Here is a 19,640-nt window from a genome sequence, read left to right on the forward strand (position 1 = left end):
ACTCTGCACTCCCAATGCTGGGGACCTGGGTTCGATCCCTGGTCAGGGAACTAGATCCCACATGCCACAACTAAGATCCTGCATGCCGCAACGAAGATCCTACACGTGGCAACTAAGACCCAGCACAGCCAAATAAATAAATAAATAAATATTAGAAAAAAAAAAAAGAAAAGGGAAAAGAGGAGGACATAATCACAACAAAAGGCAATGTGTGGAACTTGATTCCTGGTTTGTTTCTTTAATGCTATAAAAGACATTTAAATTGGGAAAGCTTGAATATGATATTAGATTATATTAGGAATTATTAACTCATTAGACATGATAATTCTATTGTGGTTGTGTAAGATATATACTGATGACTTAGGGATGAATGAGCATGATGTCTGCAACTTGCTTCCAACTGGTTCAGGAAAAAGAAAGGATAAGTAGACAGACAAATAGATGGATAACAAGATAGAGACTACTAAAGCAAATGTGGCAAAATGATAGGATTTGTTGAAACCTTGTATGAATGTTTGGGTGTTTACTGTCCTTTTTTTCAGTTTGTGTGTTAGACAATTTTCAAAACAAAACGTTGGAAAGAATTTCCATATTCTTCTTCTTTTTTTTAACATAGTAACAGAAGACATTCCAGGCAGCAGCTCATTAAATTATTTCTTCTTTGTTCTCCCGTGAAACCAAAAGATTCTCATTTATGATATTTCTGAAGGCACATTAAGAAACATGTTCAAACTTTGTTATCTCTTTATTCAAGTTTGGCTTTAATATTTTATTAAAAATTCTTGAATTTGTAAATATTAAAACACTGCAGTTTACTACGGACACAAGAGTGACAATGAACTAGCAATAAAATCAAAGTAGAAGCTAAACTACTTAGAAGCAATAGCAACTCCATAATTCAAAGATAATTTAGACAGGTAATTTTAAAGAATTTATTTAATAAGGCTCAAAGCAGCCGCTCAGCCTGCAGTGATGATGCTCCACCGGCAGATGGCGCTGCAAAGCGTCTCAGGTGCAGCGGGAAGCCCATTTACCAATGGCTGTCGCAATCTCTTAATTACTTGAACTGATGAGTTCATATTATAATTTTTATTAATTATTTTTACTGCTTATTGCAGTTACTCTTATACTACTTACTAACTGGTACAGAAGTGTTTTAACAACTGGTTGAGCAGTACCAGTGCAAACCGGCTGAATGTCAGCGCTGTTTCCTCCTATTACGACAGAAGCCACCAGGCTCCTGCGGGAGGGTAATCCCTGCACCGGGACTGTCAGTGCCACCCCCGCCTGCTCTCCAGGGCTTGTTCCATCACTAATCCCCACTTTCCTGCATTTTCAACCTTTCCTCCTCCACTTGACCCTTCTAAACAGCCTGTGAAAATGTTCAAAACTTTAAAAAACTGTTTTCCTCGATTTTATATACTTTGCTCTCTCCGTTTTTCTCTCATTGCAAACACAACCAAACTTCTTGAAAATTATATCCTTTTCTCCACTGCTTCCACTTCATTCCTCCAAATTATTCCTCAATCCCCTGACATCTGGGAATTCTGACCTCATCTGTCCAATGGAACTGCTCCCACCAAGATCAGCAAGGCTTTTTACTAAATCCAGTGGACACTCTTCATTCTTGTCATCAATCCTCAGCAGCATTCTGCACTGCGCCCTTCCTTCCTCCTTCCCTAAGCTTTCAATGCACCACACTTCCTAGGTTTTATCCTGTCTGCTGGTTCCTCTTTCCCTGCCTTCCCTTTTATATTCTCCATGTCCTTCCTCAGCCCTCTTCTCTTCTCACACTACACACTTTCTGTGGATGATCTGTTACCCTCCTCCCACCTATATGTTACTGACACCCAAATCTCTGTGTGCAGCCACACCTCTCTTCCCCCAAAACCCTTAATTCCGGTTTCCATTCTTTCTCTGGGATCTCTGCAAAAGCCTCTGATCTCTCTCCCCTTTCCAAACCAGTCTCCACACTCCAATCAAAGTGACCTAAGGCACAAATCTCTCCTTCTTGGTCTCAGTGCTCCTCTGGATAAAGCCTTAATCTTTAGCATGGTTGACAAGGCCCAGTGAGAGCTGACCCAAGCCTCTCCAGCTTCACCTTTCGCCACTTCTCCCTTGAACCCTCTGCCCCAGCCATGCTGAACGAGTTAGTCTTCCAAAATTGTTACGTGCTGTTCCTTGCCCTTTGCTGTCCCCTCAGGAATGCTCTTTCCCTCTCAATGCCTGGCTTACTCCTGCTCAGTTTTCAGGCCTCAGCTTGGACCTCTGTTCCTCTAGGAGGCTTCCTCTGACTCACCAAGACTGGCCCCTGCTGGGTGTTCCCATAGCAATTCTTTACCACAGACCACTGATCTTCTCTGTCTTATATAACTTGCTATACAATCACAGCTCCCAGCCCTGTCCTCCACTCCTTTCTGACCAGCATCACAAGACCCTTCTATATGAAGCCACCACTATCCCACAGGACCCTGTTCCACCCTTCTCACAGCACTTATCACACTTTTTTGGTAATTATCTATTTAATTGCTTCCATAGTCCAATAAATTGTGAGCTCCACAAAGGACCATTTCTATGTCACTTACCACTTAGCAGTGACTGGCAAATAGTAATTACTTGACAAATGGACAAACGTTCGATTGGTGAATGAATCCTTGGGGTGATTATAGTTCTACCCACCTTACTTAGTTACAACTCAATAGACTCATTTACAGCAATTCTTTTATAATTTACATATGCTATGGAATTACTGTATTAGTGTCTGGCTGTTCTATTCTTGGAGGGTAGGGTCTATGCCTTACTCAATTTTTTTGTCCCAGAATTCAGCATGCCTGATGCACATTGTTTTCAACCAATTTCGCTGACTATATCAATGATAATGAGAAATAAAGAAACAGAGGCCCAGATAATTGAACTACTCTGGACCACACACAGCTACCTTGTCCCAGAACCAGGACTGGAACTCAGTCTAGAAAAATGGAAGCTCGGAAGAAGTTGTTCAGCATCTAAATGGAATTCCAGCATGAATGAGAAGCACTAGTTTCTCACCATCAAGAGACTGGCCAGGAACTGTGGGAACTCCCACAGCCCAAGACCTCCATGGTCAAGTGTCTCCATAGTGGATGTGACCCAGGAGGGGCGTGAGGACAGGGGTCCTGGGTATTTCATCATGGAGGGGAGACTGGACCCCTGGTTTCCTTTGTCCCTTTTAGTCAGTTTCAAGCTCAGCCTCAGGCAGTGGTCTTCAGTTATTATATACCCTTCTCCTCCCAAATCTATTTGTTGCTAAGATAGTGCTTCTCCCAGTGTTACTTTCCTACAGAGTGAGTATTGACAGGGGCCTGGGAAGAATCATTTACAGTCTGGCCCCTTGGGGATGTTAGAGTTGCTTCCTTTCAGGTCTTCAGCATGAAAATCCCCCTTCTCAGCTTCCCCTCCAGCACCAGGTCTCAACTTTCACCCCCACCCCCAGATCTCCCAAATGCCTCTGGTGAAACTCATGAGAGCAAAAGATAAATGACAGTGAAGAGAAGCAGCACAGAGGCAGGGGTACAAACAGAATTCTGATTTTTCTTTTCTCCACTTTTTGAGATGATTCCAACATCCCCAACCCATCTCTAGCAGCAGAGAAGTCCCCTGAGCTTCCCTGATCATCATGAACCTTCAAAGGATGCTGAGTTGGGGTCCTCTTTCTTCCATCAAAAGACCCATCCCTGAGGGTAAAAAGCCCAAGATGGGAGACAGGTGGGTTTTTCTCTCCACTGAAACTTTTTCTCTTTTACGGCACATTTTGGGCAACCCTCACGCATATTCACATGCTGGTAGTACTTAAACTTTGCATTGGAGTGCAAATTCCAGGATTTATGCCCTCACTGGGACCAGTGGAGGAGGGAACTGGAGGAAATGTGTGGCCCAAACACCTCAGCCTCTTTTGCTCCTGGGGTGACAGGGTCTCTGCTGGAATTACAGAAACTGGCCCAAGACCCAGAACCTGAATAGAATGCTTTAGAGTGAAGAGAAGAATCTGGTACGTCCTCTTCTCCTCACCCCTACACCTAATGGCTAACCTATCAAACAACATTTTTTGCTACCACCCGACCCAGACAACATTGTGGCAGTCAATAAACCAAAGCCCATTCTTCCTTTTCTCCAAGAATTAAATCTGGGAGTCCAGCTGCTTGCTTGACAAGGGAGAAGTACAGCAAGGCCTAAAGTGCCCTGACTCACAAGAGACCTGACCCCTGCGGAGATGTGCCTGACACTGTAAGCCAGCTAAGAACCTGCACCGGGTCTCCTTGGCTCCATCTCAAACCCGGGTAAGTGGGATTCAGGAAGCTGGCTCTGTGCCCTCCCCTATGAATCTAGTACCCCCTAGTGTTACAGGCTTTTAACTAGTTAAACTTGACACTACACTCAAAGGGCTCTTCTGCTCAAATCATAAACGTGCATGCTACTTTTTTGCCACTAATCAAGACTACTCATACACGTTTAAGTAACATTTTCACAAGCATCGAGTCTTAACTAAATACCTCCATCAACAGGAAGTTCTAGAGTTATACTATATGAGCCCTAAGGATTTGGAGGACATTATACCCCCATCTTAATCCAAAAAGCTAGGTGCCTGATTAATGGGGTCTTGACCACGACCAGGCAGTATATTTAGGTCAGGCGTGTTTGTGCAGCTTTATATGTTCAGTGCTTAGCATAAGTCCAGACACACAGTCAGACCTCAATAAATATTTGTTGAATTGGAATAAATCCTATAAATATCTCACCTGGAGACATCAGCTGTGACATCTTCTCTTACTGCTTCTTCTCCCAGAAGCTCCTCGAATAACCCAGGTCTGACAGCTGAGGGGGGGGGGGGGCACAGGGGGCTGCTCCAATCCCAGAGGGACTGACACAAATTCCCAAAGGGGGCTGAATTTAGACCAGGCCTCAAAAGCCTGAAGTGACCTCCCCTCCCCATGTTGATGATGGGGTTCCTAAGGTGCAAGTGGGAGTGTGAGCAGAGGAAGCGGGTTTCAGGCCTTAGAACCCACTGAATTAACTCCTAAGAGGACTCTTCCTTTGCAGAGAGAATGCACGAAAAAAGAAGGGAGAAAAGCAGTGGAGCCTCCCACAGCTGTCAGCCTGAGACAGCTGCTCTCACCTCAGTCCATCTGGGGAAGGGGCTACAAAGCAGACAATCTTTATTCACAATTGGGGTGGCAGACGGGAGAGACCCCCAGGTCAGTCCAAAAGCAAAGATACGGGTGGGGCGGGGGGGGGGAGATGGCGCAGGGCAGGGACTCAGCACTCGTCCTCGCCCAGCAGGGCGTAGGGGTTTCGGGCGGCCAGGCTGGACCCTGGGGCTGAGGTTGGGGTGTCCTCATCCCCTTCCCCCTCCTCATCCGCGTCCCGGTCCTCCTCTCCCTCCTCCTCACAGGAGCTGCTCAGCTCTTCCTCCTCCTCCTCCTCGTCACCTGCGGGCCCCACCCTGCCCTGCAAAACCACCAGCTCCATGGTCTCTGGGTGGGACTCCCAGGTGCCTGGGGAACCAAAACAAGAAAAAGAATGGAGAGTTTTGAGCAAGAAACTAATGCCAGGCCAAGATGGGGAAGAGGCAAAGACTAAGAATAACAATGACTTTTATAGCTGCTGCCATTCATTTGTTCACGCATTCATTCAACCTCTCGTGTACTGGGCACAGAACAGAAGCTCTGTTGCACATTAACTCCAAACGTGACCACCACCTTGCCAGAAGGCAACTAACCACCCTGGTTCTATAGAGCAGGAAGTCATCTCAGAGCTGCTTAGTAACACAGAGCTGGCCTATGGGTACAGAATCCGAATCCTCACACCTACAAAGCCCACACCTTTTTGCCTCCATCACAGCAGGAGCTAGGGAAGAACACTGGCCGACTGACCTTTCTGCTCGCTGTAGCCTGGGGGCTGAAAACACAGGCTGAGGCGGCCATCCAGTGCCAGCCGCAGGAGGCTATTGGCCGCTCTGTACACATCATTTCGGGCCGCCTTGGCTGTCTTGTAACCACGTTTCTCTGCCCAGGCTGGAAGGAGAAAAGAATGGGGAGGGAAGACCATCAACCAGGCCCAGTCACCATCATCCCACTCCCCTAACACAGTCCTTCCAGTTTCCCCCAGAATATTCCAGGCCCGAGATCTTGCTGGCCCTGAGACAGAAGCCTAGGGGTGACTGGCCAGCTGCCCCATCGATGGCAGGACCTCTGAGGAAGGAGAGGAAAGGAGATAGGGCAAGGGGAGGAAAGCCAGGCGTGTGGAGCCCACCTTCACAGATGTCCCAGGCACACCACGGGTGTTCTGCGGAGGGGTCCTCGGCCTCTGGGTGGCGCAGGTGGAGCAGGGCCTGCACAGGGATCCGGGAGGCCAGGTAGCCCACGGCAGTGTATGGCTCCTGGATTTGGGCGATGGGGTAGACCCCTGCCAGGACCTGAGGGGAAACAAGAGCACTCAGCACCTTCCTCCATCTCCTGCATTCTCCCCACCTCTGGCCCCTCTGCCCTTATACCTGCAACTGCCTGGGCAGAAGCGAGGGGAATATGAGGCCTGGACAGTCACAGAGCTTCACGGAGGGGGTGAGAAAGTAGGTCTGAAAGTATCGGGTGTGGCCCGGGGTTCTGGAGACACTCACGACCTTCCGCCCCACCAGCCCGTTGATCAGCGAGGACTTGCCCACATTGGGGAAACCTGAGGAACACAAGGAAAATTAACACCTGACAGATCCTTACTCTGTGACAGGCAGGATGCTGTGCTATAGCTATAGATGAATGGAGAACTAAGGTGCAGAAAGAAAGAGAGGAAGCGGTATAACATCGCAAGTTACAAATCAGGCTCTGGGCTGCCAGGGCTGAATCCTGGCCTCCCCATTTACCTAAGCTTTGTGACCTCATGGCAATTTACTTAATTTTCTGAGTCTCTGTTTCCGCAGTTTACAGAGCAGATACCTCCAATCTCAGAGTGGTTAGGATGAAATGAGAAACAAATACAATCGCGTGGCACTGTGTCTGCAGTAGTCTAAGTGAGACATGCATCTCATGATTATCAAACTTCTCCAAGGAGAAGACAGAGCCCAGGGGCTCACTGCCACTCTCTTCATGACCACCACCTTCCACCACGCATCTCCTCTACAGCACTCTGGCCTCCCAGTGCCAGAATCTCCCTCCAAAAGGTTTCTTCCATCCCCCCTCTGTGGTCTTACCCTGGACCTGTCACTTCACACCTTCCAAATCTCACCTGCAAGCACCCCTCTCTCTGCCCTGACATCTCGTCTTTCCAGCTCACTTATTCTGGTCCCTCCATTCCAATAAACCTCTGACACTGACTAGCTTGGGAACAGTATTCAATACCCAACTCATGTCCTCACTTCCCTTCTTATGCAACTTAGATTCCATGATCCAGCTCTACAGCCAGTCCGCCTCATAGACCTTTCACTCCCTGGTCCCACCTCTCCCCTTCTTCTTAGTCACCTGGCAAAACTCCAACCCTGTAAAATGCAACTCTGGCCATTCAGCAGCGGACTGAGGCTGGGCAAAGATGCACCATGGTGCTGACTGCACTCTGTTTACAACCCACTCAAGTACAGTTGGCCCTTGGTATCCACAGAGGATAGGTTCCAGGAGCCCCTATAGATACCAAACTCCCTGGAGGCGCAAGTCCCTTATATAAAATGGCATAGGGCTTCCCAGGTGGCGCAGTGGTTAAGAATCCACCTGCCAATGCAGGGGACACGGGTTCGAGCCCTGGTCCAGGAAGATCCCACATGACGCGGAGCAATTAAGCCCATGCGCCACAACTACTGAGCCTGCGCTCTAGAGCCTGCGAGCCACAACTACTGAACCTGTGTGCCGCAACTACTGAAGCCCGCGCACCTAGAACCCATGCCCCGCAACAAGAGAAGCCACCACAACGAGAAGCCCGCACACCACAATGAAGAGCAGCCCCCGCTCACTGTGACTAGAGAAAGCCCACGCGCAGCAACAAAGACCCAACGCAACCAAAAATAAATAAGTAAATAAAAATTTAAAATAAAAATAAATAAATAAATAAAATGGCATAGTACAGTCAGCCCTCCGTATCCATGGGTTCCTTGATTGTATCTCCTCTCAAAAGGGGGTGGGGGGATAAGACTCTCCTTTGACAACCCCCGCCAGCCTTGTTCCTCTCTCCTCTTTAAAAGAGTTTTACTGTAAAGCGCCACAACTAGGGAGAGAAAACCCGCACGCTACAACTAGAGAGAAGCCTGCGTATCACAACTAGAGAGGAGCCCATGCACCGCAATGAGAGATCCCGCATGCCGCACCTAAGACCCAATGCAGTGAAAAATAAAAAAATTTTTTTAGATAATAAATAAATAAAATATTTTTTAAAATAGGGAAGATTCTCCTTAGACTTAAAGAGTTAAGACCAAGAAAGAAACTGACACTTCTAAGCTACTACTATAATTTAATGATCATTCTATGATGGACTGATTATTACAACTAAAAAAGTTAATATGTAAATCGTATAACAGTGCCTGGTTCACAGCAAGCATCACGAAGATGTTAATTTTTAACATTATTATTATTACTATTATCACTATCTGTCAGGCTTTGTTAGGCTCTCTCTACACTATTCCCTCCATTCCTCTCATCCATTCTTTTTTTTATATATAAATTTATTTTTATTTTTGGCTGCATTGGGTCTTCATTGCTGTGTGCGGGCTTTCTCTAGTTGTGGCAAGCGGGGGCTACTCTTCGTTGCAGTGTGCGGGCTTCTCATTGCAGTGGCTTCTCTTGTTGTGGAGCATGGGCTCTAGGTGCCGCGGGCTTCAGTAGTTGTGGCACGTGGGCTCAGTAGTTGTGGCTTGTGGGCTCTAGAGCGCAGGCTCAGTAGTTGTGGCGCACCGGCTTAGTTGCTCCGCGGCATGTGGGATCTTCCCAGACCAGGGCTTGAACCTGTGTCCCCTGCATTGGCAGGTGGATTCTTAACCACTGCGCCACCAGGGAAACCCTCGTCCGTTCTTTTAATTGAGCATCATTGTTCTCATTTTTCAAATCAAAGTCACTAAGACTGACAGTGGGTAAATAACTTGCTTGAGATCAATACGCTGAGAAGCAGAATTTAACTCAGGTGTGCCGTGATCCTTCCACGACAGCAGAAAGCCTCCTCTGCCCTCAGAGACCCTGGAGCCTAATGGGACCTCACCACCTTCTCTCTTTTCCAAACATTGAAACCCTGTGCCTCCTAGGAGGCCGCCATGCGTGGCCGCCGCTTCCTTACCCACACAGCCGATGGTCACCACCCCGTCCTTGTAGCGCTCCCGTATGGGGCCTGTTGGCTCCATCGCTGAGTCAGTCTGCTGCTCCACCAGGACGGCCGGCCCGTCCTCCTCTTCCTCCTCCTCCCCAGAGCCATTACCCCAGGTGGCTCCAGCCACATCCCGGGCAATCTTCTCCCGCCAGCTGCTCAGGTCCACTGTGCAGGGAAGGAAAGAAGAAGAAGGTTCTCCCCAGGGCCACTGTATACGATGGCGCAGACCATGCACTGCACAGCTGATGTAAGTGGCGCCCTCTGGATTGGGTAGGGCCAAGCTGCGCAACAGCGACTCTCCCCAGCCTTCACTTGACTCCACCCTGGAATCGGGTGCATTTCTGAGTTTCTGAAAAGCACTGGCAACACTGAAGACAGCAAACCAGTGGGGCTCCTGCCTCCCTGCTGCCTCTCTTGTCCCACCAAGTCAGGCTGCTCCCTCTCCCACCCCACCCCATGGCCTCTCACCTGAGTCCATAATAGAGGGACTGACTTTGGGAAAGGTGAGCAAAATGACTTGGGACTTTGGGTCTCCCCCACGGCCTCCCACAGCTCCCCTCTAAGGGGCACATACCTTTCCCCGCAGTGATAGCTTCACAGGCTCTCAGCAGCTGCTCCGGCCCCAGAGCCCGAGTCCATCCTCTCCCCCGCCTCCGACTCTTCTTCAAGACTGAGATCAGAGGGCACAAAAGCGTGAGCACACCCCATGGGGCTTATGTACCCCCTCTCTCCCACCACCCTCAGGCCCTAGATCAGGTCTCCCTTTGTCCCTTGCCACCCCACCTCTCCCACGCTGCCCTCCTCATTGCCCACTCACCACTGCTAGGGTCCTGTGGGGTGCAGGGATCCCGAGGAAAAGAGGTGAAAAGAACAATGTGGAGCTGGGGATAGTGTTGATGGAAATAATGCTTCCAGGCAACCACAAGAGCCGGCGGGGCCAGATCCACCTTGTTCAGGACCAGCACCAGGGCCAGCCCTAGCTCTCCAGTCACGTACTCGTAAAATGCTGGTGGGAAATTCACAACCTGGAACAGGGATGGTAGGAGGAGGGAGTGATGCGAGGTCAACCCAGAGTTCTCTGCCTCCAGCTCCTCACACAGCAGGCACAGATTGGAGACAAGACCCTGGTGGAAGCAGATTCTGGGGCAACAAGGATAAATCAGCCAAACTGAACTAGGAAGACAAAGCAGGCATAAGTAACACCTATGTGTTTGTCTCTGGGGGGCTTCCTGTAAGGCCTGATTAGGAATGGAAATGAGCTAAAAAGAAGACAAGGAAACAGAGACCCCCAACATACCGGGCTAAACGCTGAGATCACTCACAGGGCTGGGGGTGGGATAGAATTTAATATCTATTTTCACAGGTACACAACTGTCTACATGTGTACACAAACGTGTGTGTGCACGCACACGTGTGCATGTTTGTGTTGAGCACGTGTAGCTGCGTAAGTGAGCTTGTGAATGCACATGTATGTCTGTGAGTATGTAGGAGTGCGTGTGTACGTGTTACGGAGCTCCAACCTAAAGGTCCGCACAGACTCCAGACCTCCCTTTCTCCCACTGGAGGACAACAGTGAAGTGGCACAGCCAGGTCACACAAGGGCTGCCTAGCAGCAGAGTCTAGAGCCTTAACCACTACCCTAGCATCCCAGGTGAGGACGAGTTCTGTAGTGACTAATATGACAGGGAAGCCCCCTTCACAGAATCCCCTGGAGCTCCACACTGGGACTTTCTATTTAGCCCTAGTGGGCTAGGAAACAGGATGTGTATGCAGTTTTCCATCAAAGAAATAAAGGAGAGGAAAGGCAGTTGGCCAGGGGAGGAGTGACAGGCTCTGACACTGATGAATGAAGACTGAGTTCCTGACTGCAGACATCAGGATGGGGTAGAGGAGACTGAAAAGAAGAGGTTACCTCTCTGACTCCCAACTCCTGCCTCTGCCCTTTACCCAGCAAGAATCTTCCCCCCTCCTGCCCCTTACCCACCCTCATCCCCAGGACTCACTGGATGTCGGATATCAGTAATTAGCAGAACAATGTCAGACATCTCTAATACTCGCCACAGCTGCCTCCACGTCTGAAAAGACAAGGTCAGTGGAAGAGAACCTGAGCCCAGAGTCGCTCTCCTGCATGACCCCAGACCAGTTTGACCACGGGTGACTATGCCCCACTCCTGTCCCCACTCTAGTCTCACCTCCAGATTGTGCTCAAAGTAGCTGAGTTTCTCAGAGGTGTAAGCCCCATGAATCTTCCCAAGATACTCCTGGAAGCTCCGTTCCTCCTGGCTCATCAGTTGCTCCTTGGACATCTCATAGCTCCAAGGAGGACGTCGGGGAAAGTCCAGGACTGAGAAATCAAGAAAAAATCCAAATAAGTCTGAGGATAGTTTCAGGACTCAAGGGTGCATCCATCCCAGACCCCTTCTTCCTCCCGGTCAGCTCTTACTCTTCCAAACTCCTTTCCCCAGCCCACTGCCTGTCCCAAGCATCCAGGCGTTGAGCTCTCACTCACCGGAGCCGGGCTGATAGACCTCCCAGATGTCCAGCACCAGCAGCTCAGCACTGACGGGCTGTAGCACTTGCTCCCGGGCTGCTCTCTTTCTCCTCTCCACCTCCTCCCGGCTGTCTCGTTCAAAATGCAGCCGGTATCTACAGGACAGGGACCACGTCATCCATCACAATCCTTGGCCACAAATTCCCCTCTTGGGCAGGCAACTTCGCAAAGCTTTCACTCCAGAGTTCAGGTCTCCCCTCTGAGTCGGCCCTCTCCCAAATCTTTTTCACGCAACAGCAGGCCTTCCCCTAAGTTTCGCCCTTCTGAAAGCCAAACTCTCTCCAGCTCCTCCAGAAGGGAAGATTGTGGACCGCTCCGGTGACCCAGCGGCCCGCGGAGAACCGTGGTAACCCAGCCCCACCAGTTTCAAGCCTCCCCCAACGGCAGCAGGCTTTCCCCCAACGCTCTGACTTCCGGGTAGGCGGGGAAGCCCGGGCCAGAGCCCCCTGTCCACTCTCACCGATTTGGGTCATAGCCTCGTGGGCCCAGCCCCTGGGAAGGCTGCTGGTTGAGCCTGCGGATTTGTTGGGTCACAGACTCCCCGTCCGAGGTGTCGGTCTGCTCCTCCCGCCGCTCCCGGCTCCCGCTGCGGCTGTTGGAACTGGATCGCAGCCCATCTTGAAGCCCTGCGGGGAGGAGCCGGTGACGCCAGGGCTGGCCAGCTCTCCCGGGCCAGAAGACCCCCCACCCGGTCGGCCTGGCTCCTCCCCACACCACCCCAGTCTTTTGAGGCCGGACCCTCCCACCTACTCTGCTCAGGACCCTCCCGGATGTGCGTGGGGGGAGGCACTTCTCCTCCAGGGATCTACTGGGATGACGCCCCGTTGGAGCTGGAGGGATTCCCCTCCCCCAACACTCCATCCTTCCCCACCCCTTCCAGATGTAGGGGGCTGGGGTGAGGGAATCCCCTCCGCGGTCGCCCACGCGCGTCGGCGCGCGGCCGCCACCCCCTCTCACGCCTCCCAGAGGTGAGACGGGCACACCCCTCCTCCCAGATGTGCGGGAGTCCGAGCCCCGCCCCCTCCCCTGGCTCCCGCACTGACCTCGCTTCCGCTCCCGCTTGTCCTGCAACTGCTTCTTCTTCTGCTTCACGCTGAAAGGCTTCTTCCTCGGCATGGCCCGGACCAGTCACCTGGCCCGCCCTTCGCCGAGCTCCAGCCGCCTCAACTGACTCCCCCCGAGCCAGCCCCCGCCGCAAGGGCCCGGGACACTGGAGGGGGCGGGACTGGAAGGTGACGTCAGCGGGCGGACCAGGCCGATGCGCCCAGGCAGCCCGGGTGGAAGGCAACCAGGGGGAAATACAGTCACTTTCCACTGGGAGCGAGGCGAGAGGATGCGGGGTGGACTACCCGCACGTGAGAGCCAGTGGAGCTGAGAGGGCGCAGCAGCGGCTAGGAAGGAGGCGCGCGTGGGAGGGTCGGGCTAACTTCGTCACGGACGCTACCAAATCGCGTTTGGAGGAGGGGGGACGCGTGTCATCACTACCTTGCGAGCCGGGGAGAAGCTACCACTCACCTGGAGGGGGCGGTGGAGCGGAGGGCGGGTCCTACCACCTGCGGGATAAAGGGGCGTGGACGCGCAGAACCTACTTTACCAATCCTCCGGCTGGACCTTAGAGGAAAGTCGCGACTGCGCGTCCCGGGAAGGAAGCCAAGTTGATGGGCTACACTGGGGACAGAGTGAGAGGTCTTGAGGGGCGAGTGGTGGTCTGGAGAGCCCTGGGCACCGCCCTGCTGGGACCCAAATTCCTCGTGGGAACGATGGTAAGCAGCACCTAAGTGCAAGCGCGCGGCCGAGGAGGGAAACCCAGGTGGAACAAGGATTTTTGGAAGGAGGTCATAGGGCACGAAGTTGTGCCTGCAGCTGTTACCATAGAAACCGGGGACCGGATGTGGCGATCTTAGGGTGCGACAGCCGTGTTTTCTCAGGCCTTCTGGCCCGAGAGCCTGTCGACTCTATGGCACACTATGAGGAGCCGGCTGTAGGGTTTTTTCAGCGAGGGGAGGAGCGAGCAACTTTTTCTACAGCGTTTATAGAAACGCAGCAAAGGAAAGGTTTGAGATTGCTGCCATGCCTGGCAGAGACTGAGGGAGGCGGCTGATGTGAGAACAGCCGCACTAAGTTTCCCCGCAGCCTTCCGGAAGTGAAATGGCGGGAGCCTCACCCTCCCTGTCCACTGCCCCCCGGAAGCGGAAACAGAATCTCAGCGTGCCCCTTCCTCACTGCCCTCCAAATCCAGCTGCAGCCATTGCGGCAACCACGATGCCGAAACGAAAGAAGCAGAATCATCATCAGCAGCAGCCGCAGCAGCAGCCCCCACTGCCAGAGCGGGAAGAGACTGGAGATGAGGAGGATGGGAGTCCCATCGGTGAGGAACCCGGGAGTTGTGTGCACATGCCTGTCAGCCGGCCGAGGCGAGGGGTTGGGGGCTGAAAAGGTGCGGGGGAGGGGGCTCCAACGGAAGGAGGAAGGGCGCACGCGCTGGGGCTGGGTCTGGGTCTGGGTCTGGGGGAGGCCTGGCTGGGATGGAACACTAAATGAGTTCTCTTACTTGAACCCTCAACTTCAAACCAGCCACTAAACCTTTCTCAAGAAGGCAGGGGAGAAGATAAAGAGCTCGTGTGCGCAGCCGCAAAACGACAGGGGAGAGGGGCCCTAGAGAGGTTGTAGGTTGCGATGACTGGGATGACAATTTGTGACCAGACGTTCACGGGGAATGTGGAAGTGCAGCCTTCTGTAAACTACTCGGAGGTGGGGGGTGGGGGGAGAGCTATCTGATTGGCCAGCAGTGAAAGAGAGGAATTGGATTACCTCTGGAATCCCTTGGGATCTTTTGGATAGCAACAATGTAAGGGAAAGAGAAAGTTTGTAGTATCCTTCCCTCATTATCTCCCTTGACTTGGCTGAGTCTCCACTTTGCAAATCCTGAAAACGCTTTGGAAATAGATGGGGTGAGAACTCATAACACTGCTGAGAACATACCTGGCTTTGCTGGTTAGATTAAGAAATGAGTAATAGAAGACAAACATCTAAGAACAGGATCATCAGTTTTTTAGTCCATTCTGATGACCATATTTTTATGTCTGCCCTTAGGACCACCCAGCCTTCTGGGCCCTCCCCCCATGGCCAATGGAAAGCCTGGTGACCCCAAGTCAGGTGAGGAGGAAGGGGCTCTCATCCTTTGATTAGGTCCTGAGAAGGGAGCAAGGGAGGGACTAAAACCCAGAAAGGACTTAAAAGATCAGGAATTTTGTACTTAAATGAATGGAGAGTTGTTGTGTATTGACAGCCTGGAAAAACTCAATGTTGTAAAAATGTCATTTCTTCCCAAACTGACTTATAGATTCAGTGCACTCCCAATTATAATCCCTACAGTGTTTTTGTAGAAATAAACATTCTACGTTTTTGTATGGAAACGCAGAGGATCAGGGTGAGAGGTTGCAAAGATAATCTTGAAGTGGAAGGGCTTACTCTGAATATCAAGACTTATTGTAAACTTGTAGTAGTTGTAACAGTGTGGTATTGGCCCAACAATAGATATATAAATCAACAGAACGGCATAAAGAGTCCAGTAATAGACCCACACATATGTGGCCATTTCATTGATGATGAAGATGGAACTGAAATAGTGGTCTTTTCAGTAAATGATGCTGAATTAATTGGATATTCATGGGTAAAGAAATAATTCTAGAAAACAAATGTATTTCATGGGCTTAAAGTAGATGAGAGCTTTTAAACAGACAAGAAACACACACACTAACCATAAAGGAAAGATAAACTGAACTATGTTAGAAAATATGAACTTCTGTTAATCAAATCACACCATTAAGAAGTTAGTAGGAAGCCACAGAGTAGAAGATACTTGCAACGAATATAACCAATAAAGAGCTCATATCTTGAATATATAAAAACTCTCTGACAACCTGTTAGAAAAATGGGCAAAAGACCAGAACAGCCACCTGATAAAAACCAATCTCTAAATAGCCAAAAACATGAATAAGAACTCAACATCATTAGTCATCAAATAAATGCAAGATAAAAACACATAAGTTTGAAACTGAGCCCCTTGTGTACTGTTGGTGGGATTGTAAAGTGGTCCAACCACTATGGAAAACATTATGGAGATTCCTCAAAAAATTAAAAATAGAGCTACTGTATGACCCAGCAATTCCACTTTTGGGTATTTACCCAAAAGAATGGAAAGCAGGATCTTGAAGAGGGACTTGCACACCCATGTTCATAGCAGCACTATCCACAGTAGACAAGACATGGAAGCCACCCATATGTCTGTTGATGGATGAATGGATAAAGAAAATGTGGTATAATCATATAATGGAATATGATCCAGCCCCCAAAAGGAAGAAAATCCTGTAACATGCTACAGCACGGATGAACCTTGAGGCCATGCTAAATGAAATGAGCCAGTCACAAAAAAAAACTGCTCTATGTTTCCACTGATCTGAGGTATCTAAAGTAGTTAAATTCATAGAAATGGAAAGTAGAATGGTTGTTGCCAGGGGCTGGGTAGAGGAGGGGAAAAGAGAGTTGTTTAGTAGCTATAAACTTTCAGTTTTGCAAGATGAAAAATTTCTGGAGATCTGTTTCCAACAAGATGAATTTACTTAACACTACAGAGATGTACACTTAGAAGTAGTTAAGATGGCAAAATTTATGTTACATGTTTTAACCACAATTTCAAAACAGAACACCACTTTTCACACTCACCAGAATGGCAAAACTGAAAAAGATCAACATTACCAAGTGTTGTCAAGGAACAACAGGTTGTCTATGGAACAACTGCTGGTGGGGGTGTGAGTTGGTACAACCACTTTGGAAAAAAAAAAGTTTGACTTCCTTAAACTTGAGCATACATATACTTGAGGACCCAGTATATGTCTACTACGTATACACTCAACAGAAATGAATCCATGTGTGTACCGAAGACACGTATAAAAACGCTCATAGCAGCATTTTTCGTTATAGCCCCACACTGGAATCCACCACAGTAAAATGGCTAAATAAGTTGTATGTGCATACAATGGGATACTACACTGCAATGAAAATGAAGGAACTCCTGCTACAGGCAACCTGGATGAATCTCATAAGCATGATGTTGAGCGAAAGGATCCAGACACAAAAGAATGCAGACTGTATGATTTCATTTATGCAAAGTTCAAAAACAGGCAAAAACTAACCTATGATGCTAGAAGTCAGGATAGTTGTTACTTTTGGGGAGTAGGGTGGGATAGTGGGGGAGGAGGGGCACGAGGGGGTGGGGCTTCTGAAGTGCTAATAAGGCTCTATCCCTTCTCTAGCCTGTGTTAGTGGAAACACAGGTGTGTTTACTTTGGTGATGATTTAGTTGTGCACTTAAAATTGTGTATTTTTTGGTATGTATATTGTACTTCAATAAAAAGTTTTTAAAAAATCAGGGCTTCATTATCTGGATTAAGCTAGCCATTGATCACCTTTCCATGTTTCTCTCTCTCTTGCTCTCTCTCTCTCTCCCTCTCTCCCTCTCCCTCTCTCTCTCTCTCTTCAGCTCTTCACAGAGGTCCTCCGGGATCAAGGGGACCAATGATCCCACCACTGCTGAGTCTCCCACCTCCTCCCCGGGGCAGAGGCCCAATTCGGGGAGGCCTAGGCCCCAGGTCTGGCCCATATGGTCGTGGTTGGTGGGGGGTCAATGCTGAGCCTCCTTTTCCTGGACCAGGCCATGGGGGTCCCTCCAGGGGAGGCTTTCACAAAGAGCAGAGAAATCCTCGAAGGCTCAAAAGCTGGTCTCTTATCAAGAATACCTGCCCACCCAAGGATGGACCCCAGGTTATGGAAGGTGAGGTCCATTTTTTTATGCCTGCACACATTGAACACCCATCACTCCCAAAGTGACCTCATGTCCAGAATGCCCATGGCTCTTCTTCTTTGGGCTGTCCTTTGTCCTTTTGAAGTAGGAGTAGCCCTGAATGTTTTTTCTCCCGGGAGAAAGACTACCATTCCATCATATCTGGAAATGGTAGTGAGTAGGAAATCTCACTGCCTTCTCTATCTCTGCTTTTTGTTACATTTGTTTCTTTCTTACTCGCATTTTAAACTGCCCGGTTTTCGCTTGTTCACAGACAAATCTGACCGCCCCGTCTGCCGACACTTTGCCAAAAAGGGCCACTGTCGATATGAGGACCTCTGTGCCTTCTACCACCCTGGCGTAAATGGACCTCCTCTGTGAGACTGTGCCTTCCCATCCAGACTGGAAGGAGCCCTCTGACTTGGCGGCCATATACTTCCCTGTGGCCCTGTGATGGCTACCGCGAGGCCATTCACCTGCCACCCTCAGTCAGTGATGCCCAGCTCCATCACCACCTCCCCCACTCGGGGTCCAGAGCTGTGTTCCGTGACTGGTGCACGGTGTGCACTCTTCCTTCTGATGCAGCCTCCAGAGACTCGTCTCCGGGACCCCATCTTTGCTCCATTCAACTGCCTCCTGGATCCTCTTCCCCCTCGCCAGCTGACTGCAGAACAGGAAACCTCTTTGGTGCTGTTTCTTGTGCATCTGTCCACCCAGCCCCAGGTAGCGCCCTGGATTCCTGAGAGCCCTGGAGCAGTTTCCTACCATTCCCTTCTCGCTGCTTGTTTTAAGTCCTTTTTATGTGACACCCCCTTCCCCCAGTGTTGTCAGCTGCTCTGTGACACTCACCAGCTTGTCTGACCTGGGGTCAAGTTGGGATGACTGGTGCAGAGTCACTCCTGAGAGGCCACGTTCCCTGCTTTTGGATTTTGTAGTTTCTGCATCAGTAGCATGATCTCCACCGCTATGGTCTGTGATCACTGTGCTTTGTGAGACTGTGCATCCCCTCATAGCCTTTCTCAGTGTCCATGGCATTTTTGTGACTTCCCAACGCTAGAGTGAGTTTTTCTGCCAAAATGCGTGGGGCCGTTGGTGGCCTCTAGACTTTCCCCACCTCCCGACGTGGGAGAACTGTGAAACTTCCACAAGGCTGCCTGCCTGGTCCTCCCCATTCTCCCGGTATCAGTTTCTCTGGGTTTGACACAGGCCCGAGAGATGTCCTCTACCCTATCTCCTCTCCAGCCCGTTTTAGTTAGACTATGTCATTGTGAGGCCACCAGCCCTTTCGTTTGAATTCTGTGAATCTCCACCTGGTCTAACTGTGGGTGGAACTTGGACAGTACTGTCGCCCTCTTCCAACCTTCTTCCCCTGCATCCCTGGCACTGGTTGTTTTCTGTGAAAACGGCAGTGAACAGGTTCAGTTTTGAACTGGCCCTGGGGAAATGGGTCAGGAGTTGTGTGGGCAAGAGGGAGGGATGAGAGCCGTTGGAGAACTGAGAATGAATTTTTTTTTTCTTTCTAACATGTTTTTATATTAGTAATAAATGCAGCGGAAACAAGCATTTTCTTTAATCCCTGTGTTCCAGTCATCTCAGGAGGTGCAGGTGAGGCTGTTCTTCTTGGAGTCAGTTTATTCTTCATTTAGTTCATACGCAGTGTTGCTAGAAGTTTCTTCCAGTCTGAGGAAACCAGTGGCATCCCATTAACCTATGGGAATCAACCCGACCAGGTTGCATTTTGTTCAAGGGTAAAGTTTTGTTTAGAAAAAGGAAAGGCCGGGTATCCATGGAGTAATTTTTAAACATTTTACCTGCATTTATGGTTTGAGGTTTATGGAGTGGTAATGACAAAGCAATCTTTCAACAAATATCTCTAGCGTGCATGTGGGCCAGGCAATGTACTAGATGCTAGAGAAAATGGAGAGCTGAAATCAATGA

General features: G+C 49.8%; 2 protein-coding genes across 4 annotated transcripts; one reads left to right on the top strand and one right to left on the bottom strand.

The window, feature by feature from the left end:
- Positions 1-5,096: 5,096 nt before the first annotated feature.
- Positions 5,097-13,077, bottom strand: GNL1 (G protein nucleolar 1 (putative)). The gene is made up of 12 exons (XM_060023365.1): positions 12,904-13,077; positions 12,321-12,486; positions 11,819-11,955; positions 11,502-11,653; positions 11,313-11,384; positions 10,127-10,334; positions 9,884-9,979; positions 9,280-9,474; positions 6,530-6,708; positions 6,289-6,451; positions 5,910-6,050; positions 5,097-5,531 (listed from the first exon to the last, which is right to left on the bottom strand). Exons 1-12 carry the CDS (start codon positions 12,974-12,976, stop codon positions 5,293-5,295), a joined length of 1,821 nt encoding a protein of 606 aa, XP_059879348.1. The 5' UTR covers positions 12,977-13,077; the 3' UTR covers positions 5,097-5,292.
- Positions 13,078-13,338: 261 nt separating this feature from the next.
- PRR3 (proline rich 3) lies at positions 13,339-19,262 on the top strand. 3 transcript variants are annotated; one of them, XM_060023366.1, is made up of 5 exons: positions 13,339-13,623; positions 14,100-14,228; positions 14,954-15,016; positions 17,403-17,693; positions 17,977-19,262. In XM_060023366.1, the coding sequence occupies exons 2-5, from the start codon at positions 14,123-14,125 to the stop codon at positions 18,081-18,083; spliced, it is 567 nt and encodes a 188-aa protein (XP_059879349.1). In that variant the 5' UTR covers positions 13,339-13,623; positions 14,100-14,122; the 3' UTR covers positions 18,084-19,262. The 3 variants fall into 3 exon arrangements, 2 of the variants coding, with proteins under 2 accessions (XP_059879349.1, XP_059879351.1); XM_060023368.1 differs by lacking the exon at positions 14,954-15,016; XR_009520960.1 differs by lacking the exons at positions 13,339-13,623; positions 14,954-15,016; positions 17,403-17,693; positions 17,977-19,262 and adding an exon at positions 16,844-17,090 and having other exon boundaries at positions 14,095-14,228.
- Positions 19,263-19,640: the final 378 nt, after the last annotated feature.

This window comes from Delphinus delphis, chromosome 10 (genome assembly GCF_949987515.2).
Source record: "Delphinus delphis chromosome 10, mDelDel1.2, whole genome shotgun sequence".
NCBI lineage: Eukaryota > Metazoa > Chordata > Mammalia > Artiodactyla > Delphinidae > Delphinus > Delphinus delphis.